This window comes from Carlito syrichta, unplaced genomic scaffold (genome assembly GCF_000164805.1).
Source record: "Carlito syrichta isolate Samal-C Ts95f unplaced genomic scaffold, Tarsius_syrichta-2.0.1 Scaffold303145, whole genome shotgun sequence".
Taxonomy (NCBI): domain Eukaryota; kingdom Metazoa; phylum Chordata; class Mammalia; order Primates; family Tarsiidae; genus Carlito; species Carlito syrichta.
In genome coordinates, this window is record NW_007247241.1 from 41,398 (window position 1) to 53,780 (window position 12,383).

Genomic DNA, 12,383 nt, shown 5'->3' on the forward strand with positions numbered 1-12,383 from the left:
CGACAGAGTGAGACGCCAACGCCAAAAAAAAAAAAAAAGATTAAGCATGCCTAAGGACTGGATACACTGATCTTTGAGAAATCCTTCATGGTCACTACTTCAAGGTCATTGTGACCAAGAAAGTCTTCATCACAAGTGAATATGAACAGGCCACGAAGTCCTATGCAGGAATAAACATGAGAGAGGGGCCAGGGACCTGCCTGGACCTGCTGGTGAGGCCTCACTGAGGAGGCAAGAGCCAGATCACCCAAAATGAGCAGACAATTCAGAGGTCCACAGATGCTCTGAATTCCCCCCATGGCTCCTGGAGTAGAGCCCCCATTGTTGCTGCATCTCTGTCTTGTGTGGTGCAGTGGGTAGAAGGCATTCCACCTTGCGATGAGAAGTCCTTAGGAGGCCAGCGAACTGGGACTGTCCTCTCACAGGTCTACAGGGAAGCTTGGTGCAGCTAGAAGAGCCTCTTTCCTGTAATATGAGATCATGGTACCATTTCCATGTTTATCCCACTATGTGATCCTAAAGTGGTATGTCCATGAAGTGGTTATTTATATCTTACAATACACACTTACGGTTGCTACTCATTTGGAACACATGGAATGCCAGGATAGGTTAAGTGAAGAAAAATTTGAATTAATCAAATATACGTGTGTGTGTGTGTGTGTGTGTGTGTGTGTGTGTGTGTGTGTGTGTGTTTGTGTGTTAAGCTCAGTTTCTTCTCAAGTGTATATAGTAATGAGACATGATATATGTGTGCCAGTGGGGATAATAACAGCCAACACTTTTCTAGGCAGATGTTCTTTTGGGCCTGTTTTTGTACTTTAAAAGCACTTATTATTGCTGTATTAATTACTGGTGTACAAAAAGTGCTATAAAAATATTCAAGGAAACATTCTGTTTCTTGACTCGGGTGGAATATTCCTTCAGCAAATGTGCTCACATTCTAAATGTGATTTGTACTTCCTATAAATTCCAGTACTTTGGGAGGCAAAGGCTGAAGTACTGCTTGAGGCCAGGAGTTCAAGACCAGCCTGGGCAACATAGCAAGACCCCATTTCTTTCTTTCTTTTTTTTTTGAGTTGGAGTCTCACTCTGTTGCCCAGGCTGGAATGCAGTGGCATGCTCATGGCCACCACAGCCTCGACCTGCTGGGCTCAGGTGATCTTTCCACCTCAGCCTTCAAAATAGCCGGAACTACAGGCATGTGCCACCATGCCCGGCTAAGTTTTTTATTTTGTTGTAGAGATGTGGCCTCACCAAGTTGCCCAGACTGATCTTGAACCTGCAGGCTCAGGCAATTTTCTCACCTCGGCCTCCCATAGTGCTGGGATTAGAGGCGTGAGCCACTGTGCCCGTCCTGCAAGACCCTATTTCTAAAAAAATTTTTTTTGGTTAGGAAACTGTTTTATAGAGGGAATATTAAGGTATACTTAATGCTGGTTGTGGTTTAGAGGGTCAAAATGGATAAGGTTGAAAACTTTACAGCATTAAAAAATAAGGAAACATAGCTGGGCATGGTGGCATGTGCCTGTAGTTCCAACTACTTGGAAGGCTGAGGCAGAAGGATTGCCTGATCCCTGCAGGCTAAGGCTGCAGTGGCCGGGAGCGTGCCACTGCCCTCTAGCCTGGGTGACAGAGTGAGACTTCAACTAAAAAAAATAATAATAAAATAAATAAAATAAGGAAACCATGATATTCAACTGTGGTGATTGTTTCTGGATTAAGCCTTTGCAGAACGGATAAGTGATCCCCTGAGCCGACTGTGTTGTGCAACCTGGTAGGTGATGAAGACTTTTCTTGGCCACATTGACCTTGAAGCAGTGACCATGAAGGATTGCTCAAAGGTCAGTGTATCCAGTCCTTAGGCATGCTTCATCTTAAGTAGTATTTTTTATTTCATTTCATTTTATTTTAATTATGTTTTAGTCCAGTTCTCACTGTCGCTCAGGCTGACATACAGTGACATAATCACAGTTCATTGCAGCCTCAACTTCCTGGCCGCAAGCAATCCTCCCACCTCAGTCTCCTAAGTCCCTGGGACTACAGGTGCATGCCACCACGGCCAGCTAATTTTTTGATTTTTTCATAGAGATAAGGTCCCACTATGTTGCCTAGGTTGGTTTCAAACTCCTGAGCTCAAGCAGTCCTCCCACCTCAGCCTCTCATAAGCCACCATGCCTGGACCTAAGCGGTGTTTTTAAATTTATATCTTCTTCAGGATTAAAATCACCAGTTAAATCTTGCCGAGCAAGTGGAAATAATCTTCAGTAACTGCTAATGGGAGCTGGATTTTAAACCCACAACTTAAAAAAGCTCATGTCTCCCAAACTTTTATCTAGCCAGTTAAATTGTTTTTTAGTGTAGAATTATGTACACTTAACTCATGGTGTGTGCATGCGGTCAGCGCTGCTTTTAAGTGGGCTTGTTTATTTAAAAGACTTGGAAATGAGGAGTTGTTTTGCTTACTCAGTTGGGGTTTATTGTAAAACTCAAAGCCAGAAAAAGAAAGAAGCACTGTTTTTGTGCTGCAAGTATGTGAAGTGGGCAAGGAGTGAGTCAGAGAAGGACAGTTGTGGTACTTTTTTCTCTCTGCTCAAGGGGAGACAGCTCTCATGGCCAGCAGAAGGTGTTTGTGGGGATCTGGGCTATAAACGCCAACAGGTGGTTCAAACCCAGCAATGCCCAGTGTACATTTTTACTCTTATTGAAATAATATTAGAAAGAAAAGTATTGATTAAAATAATACTAGAGAGAAACAGACAACAGGAGAGCAAAGTGGAACTTGTTCTGTGTCAGTAGGTGACATTTGTCATCAAAGGGGTTGCCTGGGGTCAGGCGTGGTGGCTCAATCCTGTAATCCCAGCACTTTGAGGGGCCAGGGTGAGAGGATTGCCTGAGACCAGTGGATTGAGACTAGCCAGAGCAACTTGGCGAGACTTCATCTCTACAGTAAATGAAAAAATTAGCTGGACGTGGTAGCACATGTCTGTAGTTCCAGCTCCTTGGAAGGCTGAGGCAGAAGGGTCACTGAAGCCCAGCAGGTGGATGCTGGGGTGGCCACGAGCATACTACTGCACTCCAGCCTGGGCAACGGAGTGAGACTCTGACTCCAAAAAAAAAAGGGGGTCGCCTGATAGCTTTGGAAAAGAAGCTGCTGTTCTGCCCTGCTCTGTGCATTGGAGCATCCTGAGTGAGACTCTCACTCTCAGACAGCCCACAGGGCAGCCAGGTAGCATCAGAGCAGCTGAGCAAGCCACACGATCCCATGTGGCACACTCAGCAACAACTGTGGAGTCATGATCCATCATCCAGACAGACCCTTCCAGGGAGGCTGAGCCCCATCTTCATCTGCATATGAGGAAAGAGCAGGGTCCAGAGAAATCACATGACTTCCCTAAGATCACACAGTTGATCTGTGCCAAGGATACACAGTTTTCTAACAAAAGTGAAAATATAACAGCACAAAAAAACTCTCATGAAATTACCCTAACCTGCCGTGTTAGTTTTTAAATTTAATTTAATTTAATTTTTGGAGACAGGGCTTTCCTTTCTTTCCCAGGCTGGAGTGTGGTGGCACGGGCATAGCAGCCTCAGACTCCTGGGCTCAAGCAATCCTCTCACCTCACCTGAGCCACTGCACCTGAGCCACTGCTCCTGCCATGGCTTACATTTTTACATTTAAAATTTTCATTTTTAAAATTAAAATGTATATCAAACATACAAACAAGTGTAGAAAATATTTTGAACATCTGTGCACCCAACAGTGAGCTTTATTCGATCTAATCTTTTTGATATTTTCTGTTCTCTTTCTTCCCTACTTAGAGGCCACTGTAATAAATGTGGTGTTTTTCACTCTGAGGTTCTAAATTTAACTCTTTAGGCTTCCCTCAGTGTAAGGGCATCTATTTAATAAGGCAGAAGCCATGTCTTGCAGCAATAAAACCATAGTTTTGGTGCCTCTGTGAGACTGCCGTAGTGATTTTAAATGTGGCAGTGAGATCAGACTGCAGCCAAGGTTTGGCGGACCCTAGATTCATGACTAGCTGGGATTTCCCCAAGGGATGAGGAAAGATGGTGGCCCCTGAAAGTCACTTATCAAGGTGGACCTCAGACACACACAGTTTGGAGAAATATATGGTTTAGAAGTAGTGATTTTCAAACTATTTGATTGTAACTCACAATAAATTTTCCATTGTGACCCTGGACACATATACACCACACACAGACATAACACATATGCACGTATACACAGCACATACCACTGAACAAAAGGTTTTAATGAAATTATTATTAGATTTTCTTGTCAGCTGTGCTGCAATATCTGTTTTGTTTTGGTGTTTTTACAAAAGCTATTTTGTTCCAATAAACTGATTTTGCACACCATACATAGACAGGAACCCACAGTTAAAACAAAACCAAACCCCATTTAGGGAAGTTTTTTTTTTTTCATGAAACTAAAGGTTTTTTAAAAGGTATATTTAGTTTAACTCTGCTAAACACTTTTATGAAAAGTGTTTCTCTACTACTGAGCTATGCTTAAAGATGTATGCCACAATTTACTAATAATGATCCCATGTAAAGCTAAGCAGAATTCAGAGCTCTTTTGGTGTTCAGGTTATTCTGTGTCATGCTACTTCTCCTTAAAGTTCCTAGTCTTCTTCAACTGCATTAAGGCAGACTGTCTGGATTAAGTAAACAGAACGGGAACACAGTGTCTTAACTCTGCTTTATAAACTCATGATTGTTAAGCCACAAAATTAACCTTTCCAAATAAAACTGAGTGTAAGTCAATCTGCCAGTGAAAAAGAATAACTATAGAGCCCTCAACTTTCCCTTTCATCATAGGTTGCCTCTGTACAATGCTCAAGAAAGGCCAGGTGAGGAATAAAGGGATGTCAGTGTCACTTTATCCTCATTAAGTGTCATCCATTTTTTGTGTAACCATGCCGCCCTCCTCCTCACCCGAGCTGCCAGATAATGATCACCATAGCAGGAGTTTATTGAGCATCTTTGTTCAAAAGAAGTTTATAGAATTGGGCTCAGCAAGGTGCAGCTTGCCCTCCAGAGAAAAAAAGGAGAAAATTATGTTTAATGCATATTTAACAAGCAGTTGTTGGAGATTATGAGCTAGATTGATTCCAAGAGCCAGCTTGCTCCAAAATGTGACCAGCAGCCACTTTTAAACATTAATAAAGTAGCTGGTTTCTAAAATCTGGAAGAAGGAAGAGGTTTTCTTTAAGCCAGCTATTTCACAGAAGAGGAAATTCAGTTGTACCTCAGGAAATTTAAATGGGACTGCTGAATAACTGGGAAAGAATGTCTCCTGTGAGTGAGCAGGCAAAGAAGAATTCAGCGGGTTTTCAGGCAAAATAACAAATGCTACAGCTATACTTTTTTTGTGGATGCATTTGAGTATATGACTGTGTAAATTCTAGAAAAGCACTTCTTAAGCATTTTGGTCTTATGACCGACCCCCTTACACTTTTAAAAATGTTGAGACTTCCAAAGAACCTTTGCTTATGTGAATTATATCTATCATTTTTTTCTTTTTTCTTTTTTTACCATTTTAAGAATAGATGCTGTGAAATTTCAAAAAAAAGCCAGGCTCGGTGGCTCAGCCTGTAATCCTGCGCCTTGGGAGGCTGAGGTGAGTGGATTGCCTGAGCCTGCAGGTTCGAGACCCGCCTGGGCAACTTGGTGAGACCTCATCTCTACAATAAATCAAAAAATCAGCCGGGTGTGGTATTGCGCGCCTGTAGTTCCAGCTACTTGGAAGGCTGCGGCAGAAGGATCGCCAGAGCCCAGCAGGTCGAGGCTGCGGTGGCCGGGAGTGGCCACTATACTCCAGTCTGGGCGACAGAGTGAGACTCCAACTCAAAAAAAAAATTTTTTTATTTTTTTAAAAAATGGTTGATTCATTGAGAATCCATTGTATATTAATATAAACAAAATTTTTTTAAAAATTGTTGCTCAGGCTGGAGCTCAGTAATGTGATCATAGTTCATTCCTGCCTTCTGAGCTTCAAGTAATCCTCCTGCCTCAGCTTCCCAGAGTGCTGGGATTATAGGCATGAGTCACAGGGCTGGCTTTTTATTTTAAAAAACTTTGTTTAAAGAAAATTATTGAGAGGAGTATCATTGTTTCATATCTTTGCAAATCTCTTTAACGCCTGGATTAATAAATGACACCTGGAGTCTCATATTTGCTTCTGCTTGCATATTGTTGTAATATGTTCTTTTGGTTGAAGTATATGAAGAGACTTTTAACTCATACCAGTGGACCTCAAAGCCTCAAAACACACACTTTGAGAACCATTGTCCTATAATTTAGATAAGTATATGTTAAGAATGGCTATTCCCCTGTGGGTTCAAGACCAGCCTGGGCAACTTGGTGAGACCCCCCATCTCCACAATAAATAAAAAACTAGCCGGGTGTTGTAGTGCATACCCGTAGTTCCAGCTACTTGGAAGGCTGAGGTGGAAGGATCGCTGGAGCCCAGCAGGTTGAAGCTGGGGTGGCTGTGGACACGCCACTGCTCTCCAGCCTGGGCGACAGAGTGAGACTCCCACTCACAAAAAGAAAAAAGAATGGCTATCCCTGAGTGGTAAGATTATTTGTGATTCTAATTGTTTTTTCTTTTTCTTTCTTTTTTTTTTGAGTTGGAGTCTTATTGTGTTGCCCAGATCTTGGTCAGAGGAGAGGGCAGCGTCAAAGACAACTAAGAATCTTCAAGTTAAAACATTTGAAGAATATTTTCTCCCTTGTCTCCAACTTTAACCTTTCCTGAACATCACCTTGATTATGCTAAATGAAGCCTTGTCTTGTTTTCCAGAGTTGGCCAGCCCTTTTAAGGGCTTAGGAGAACGTCAACACACTCTTCATCTTGAATGAGTCATAGATGCTTCTAGAAGAAAGGGCAGGTTTGTCCCTATGCCACCCCTGGAACGCTGCTGGCTGGTAACTTGGCTGTGAAGGGCGCTGGACGCCTGCCGTCCGCCTCTTATGCACTCCACCACCCCCATCAGCTCCCTCTTCTCCTTCACCAGCCCTGCAGTGAAAAGGCTGCTAGGCTGGAAGCAAGGAGATGAAGAGGAAAAGTGGGCCGAGAAGGCGGTGGACTCTCTGGTGAAGAAGTTGAAGAAGAAAAAGGGAGCCATGGACGAACTGGAGAGGGCACTCAGCTGTCCAGGGCAGCCTAGCAAGTGTGTCACGATTCCCCGCTCCCTGGATGGGCGGCTACAGGTGTCCCACCGCAAGGGGCTCCCTCACGTTATTTATTGCCGGGTGTGGCGTTGGCCCGATCTCCAGTCTCACCACGAGTTGAAGCCACTGGAGTGCTGTGAGTTCCCTTTTGGCTCCAAGCAGAAAGAGGTGTGCATTAACCCTTACCACTACCGCCGGGTGGAGACTCCAGGTGAGTTTTCTTCTCCATGTCGAGCTTTGTTTTCAAAGTTAAGGTCATGTACTCTGTTGATGAAGAATGGTGGAGTACCAGCAGACAAGGACCTCTGCCCAGAGGAAAAGAGGGAAGAGATGGGGTTCAATTTTGAGAAATTGATCCAAAAGTTGGTTTCCTGGAATGAGGCAGATGGCCAGTCAAATAGAGAAAGCTTCCATAAAAACGGTATTCCGGCCCAGAATGCCTCAGGAGCACCCAATCCAAAGAGAATCACAGTAAAATCCTGTTATAACCAGTGTGAAGGAATGAAGATAAACACCAGACTAGAGAAATACATCTACAACGAAGATAATTTTATTTAATTTCAGTATATGTATAAGCTTTGTTGATTTTGAAAAATGCAGTTTTATGTTGATTATATGTAGGACAAGTCAACATAATCCTTTTGCAGTACTTGGTTCCCTGAAAGATTCTTAAAATGGCCTTGATAATGATTAGCTATAAAAAATAAACATCCTCCTCCCCCTACACACGACTGAACTAAACTGCTAAACCTATCTAGAGCAGATGTTTTGGCTGCCACTTTGTCCAAGCTTAGGTAAGTGGAAGTTAGCTCATCTGTGTCTGAAAACAGCCAATGAAAGAGTTGCTGGGAGTCATTTAAGGCAGTTGTTTTAAAATATGACTTTAAATAGAGTCATGCTTCATGACAGGGATATGTTCTGAGAAATGCATTGTTAGGGGATTTCATAGAGTGACTTATGCAAACCTAAATGGTACAGCCTACTACATACCTAGGCTACATAGTAAAGCTTATTGCTCCTAGGGTAAAAACTAGCACCGCATGTTACTGTACTGAATACTGTAGGCAAATTGTAACATGATGAAGTATTTGTAAGCATATAAAAGGTACAGTAAATATATGGTATTACATTCTTAAGGGATCTCTATCGTATATGTGGTCCCTCATTGACTGAAATGTTGTTATGTGGTGCATGACTGTTTAGGAAAGTACTATCCTGAAACTCTTCACACACCCAGATTTGTGTGTGTACATATATTTTCCCACCTTTTTTTTTTTTTGTAGACGTCTGATGTTTATCTTTGTTCCTTCACCCGACTATAACAAGGTTTTACTGCGGTTCTCTTTGGATTGGTGTTCCTGTGGCATTCTGAGCAGGATTACGGTTTTTATGGGAGCTGTCTCTTTTTGATTGGCCATCTTTTTCACTCCAGGAAAGCAAAAGACTGACATGTTAGCTCAAGGAAATTGCCCATGTCCAATTAAGAGATGGTCCTGGGCTGGGTGCAGTGGCTCAAGCCTGTAGTCCCAGCACTCTGGGAGGCTGAAGCGAGATTGTCTGAGCCCACAGGTTCGAGACCAGCCTGGGCAACATGGTGAGACCTCATCTCTACATTGAAAAAATAAATAAAATAAAAAATTAGCTGGGCATGGTAGCCTGCCCAGCTCCTTAGAAGACTGAGGTGGAAGGATCACCAGAGCCCAGCCGGTCAACACTGGGGTGGCCGTGAGAGTGCCACTGCACTCCAGCCTAGGTGACGGAGTGAGACTCCAACTCAAAAAAATTAATAAATAAATAAAGAGGCGGTCCTGCCTAGGTAAGCAGGCTCGAGAGTTCAGTTAACCTTAAAGCAGTGTTGAATAAGTGATTTATGCCCCAGACTACAGCAGTCCCAGCTAAACGACCTTTTTTTGTTTGTTTGTTTGTTTGTTTGTTTGTTTGTTTGAGTTGGAGTCTCGCTCTGTTGCCAGGCTGGAGTGCAGTGGCACACTCATGGCCACCCCAGTGTTGACCTGCTGAGCTCCGGCGATCCTTCCATCTCAGCTTTCCAAGTAGCCAGAACTACAGGCGCACACTACCACGCCCAACTAATTTTCGGTTTTTTGTAGGGATGAGATCTCGCCAAGTTGCCCGGGCTGGTCTCGAACCTGCGGACTCAGGCAATCCACTTGCCTCGGCCTCCCAAAGTGCTGGGATTACAGGCTGAGCCACCAAGCCCAGCCTAAACAACCTTTCAGGGTCCCAAAACTTAAAGAAGTCATCTGCCTGTGTGAGGATGTTTCTCACAGCCTCTTCATTCAGGGATTGAGACCCAGGAGGCAAATGTAATACGTTTTTCCTAAATTATGGTGATCTTTGCTCTCTTCCCTGCTACTCTTTGGACTACCTTTGCATTGTTTTAAAAAATACCAATATTAGACCAGGCTCGGTGACTCAGCCTGTAATCCCAGCACTTTGGGAGGCCGAGGCGGGAGAATTGCCTGAGCCTAGGAGTTTGAGACCAGCCTGGGCAACTTGGCGATACTTCATCTCTACAATAAATCACAAAAACTAGCCGGGCATGGTGGCGTACGTCTGTAGTTTCTGCTACTTGGAAGGCTGAGGCAGGAAGATCACCCGAGCCCAGCAAGTCGAGGCTGCTGTGGCTGTAAGCCTGACACTGCACTCCAGTCTGCACAACAAGAGTGAGACTCCAACTCCAAAAAAAAGAGAAAAAGATGCCTTTAAAAAATGCCAATATTGTCTGAATTGATGACAAAAATGGCTTGGTTCCTTTTTTTGTCTCAATGATTAGAGTTATGTTAAGCATCCAGAATACACTCAAATTGAAAAATGTTCATAGAGAAATCAATTCTCTCTTCCTGAGTAATGTAGCTGTAAAATGTAACAACAGGAAGTATCTTGTAAAATATATCTAACTTTCATTGTGAAGATTCAACAACCTAATTTGAAAGAATTATTTGATTTTTTATTTTTTGTGTGTGCTCTCATATCATTTTATTCAGGTGATCAGCAATACGAATCCAGAATGTTCACAGCCTTAAATCTGGGGTTCAGGTCTTTCCCTTGAGGTGCTAACAATCTAGCTGGAAAAGAGATGTACTTGTACACTTAGAAACTGAGATCTAACCAAGTACGATACAAACAAAAAAAATGGACATAACTGAAGCAGAAACTGCAGCTAGGAATCCTTTGTGACTGTCCCCAACAATCTGAGACAGAAGAGTGGTATTTTAGTTTTTTATATTACGTATGATTCTTTTAGGAATGATAATGTGACTGTTTTATGTATGGTAGATAGAGTCCATATTATCATATTTTAGGCTTTTATTTCCAGAATGAAAGATAGATAAGGATTATATTAATATAAGATAATGTTTAAGCGACACAAGATTTTTTACTCCTTGCGTTGATTCTTTTAATAGAAAAAGTGGGTTTCTATCTAGCTATCTATTCATGTTCAAAGTAAATTTTTGAGAATACTAAAATTGTTCATGTTCAATAAGTTTGCTGATTCCTAATTATCATAAAGCTTAAGTTTTGCCTTTGAAATCTCTCATGTTTTGACTATTCGTTTTAGACACACTGAAGGTTGCCTTTTGATTTTTTCATTCACACATCCACTGAAATCCATTTCAGTGCTTCTCAAGCTGTCTGTAGTGAGGGACTAGTTTTTGTTTTTGAAATTGCCAGTTCTCCAAATTAATACTTTAATAATATGAATGAATGACCAGGCAAAGGAAATTTTTTAAAAAGACCTACAAAATACAATTTTAAAAAGTATTTCAATAGATATAAAATAGCAACTGTCAAATTGCTATTCAAAGTGTGTAAGCACTGATCTCTTCATGGACGGGTACCCAGCAACTGGTGAAATGTCTCCAGTCCTCAGATCACACTTTGCCTGGCCCACGTGGGTCTCGGCTTGCAAAATTGTTTTGTGGTGCATGATGAGTTTACTCCAGTTGGAATTTATTTCAGGAGCATAATTTCTCCGTTACATAAAATATCCATGCTACATCAAAAGCGTCTGACTTTTGAAAAACAGACAAAAGGTTTTTTTCAACTCCCCTGTGCCCTGTAACTATGGCTGTTTCACCCTGTGTTGCACTGAGATATAAAGATAGCATGGGATTCACAAAGTGGTATAAAATAGAAACGGATCTCTGTAAGCTCACTATGTCTCATTCTTGCAAGCAGCAGTTGAGATGCGGACATGGAATTAAATATTTTTTTGGTAGAGATAGGGTTTCACTGCTTTGCCCAGGCTGGTCTCGAACTCCTGGCCTTGAGGGATCCTCATGCCCTGGCCTTCTAAAACACTGGGGTTATAGGCATTAGCCATCCTGCCCGGCCTCAGAAATTGAATTAGGTCATTAGAGATAGCTGTGTCTTGAATGAAAGCATTTAAAAAACACAACCAGTGCAAATCTAAGGTAACTGCGCCAGTTAGGCTAGATAACCAGGATGACATCATCAGTTTTCTAGGCAAATGTTCACTGGCTTTGGTTTTATTCACGTAATAAAAATATGTTATCAAGATACATGTCATGATGAAAAAAAATATATCCTTTCTTTTCTCTTGGTGCCTCAGATCTGCAGGCCATGAAGAAATAGAATTATCTGCGTTCAGAAGGGTATAAGGCATTAGGTTTACAGACGTCAGGATTACACAGTAGTCACAGAGATTGTCATACTTGCAAGCAGCGATTGAAATGCAGAAATGGAATTCAATATTTTTTGAAGTCGCAGAGATTACTCTAATTCTTATTCATCAAAAAATGAGTATTTCTGTGAACATTGTTAACGTTTTGATGAAGTACCATTGAAAAGGCTAAAAGTCATTTCCTGTGCCAGTACCTTGCTTCAGATTATTCATGAGGAAAGTCACTTTTTTATTTCTACATAATCATGGAATACATTAAAGAAAGTTAATGGTTTATCATCCATGTCACTTTTGCATGGTGGTATTGAATGTTTGTTCTCTAATGTCATAAGGCAGTCTCTGGATACACAAGCACTAACTTGTAAAGAGGAAGGAAGGCATTTGTTTCTCTGGCACCTTTACCTGTAGGAATTTTAGTTTAAAATCTCTTATTTACTCTTTTGAGTTTATTTTTTTAAATTATTTATTTATTTATTTTTGAGTTGGAGTCTCACTCTGTCACCCAGACTGGAGTGCA

The 12,383-nt window shown here is 41.8% G+C and overlaps 1 protein-coding gene across 2 annotated transcripts in view; it reads left to right on the forward strand.

The window, feature by feature from the left end:
• Window positions 1-6,826: 6,826 nt before the first annotated feature.
• Window positions 6,827-12,383, forward strand: part of SMAD9 (SMAD family member 9) — a 37,364-nt gene continuing 31,807 nt past the window's right edge. For both annotated transcript variants that reach the window (XM_008057868.1, XM_008057869.1), the window contains exon 1: window positions 6,827-7,411. In XM_008057868.1, the coding sequence (XP_008056059.1) occupies window positions 7,000-7,411 (412 nt within the window). In that variant the 5' untranslated portion in view covers window positions 6,827-6,999. The remainder of the gene's footprint in view (window positions 7,412-12,383) is intronic.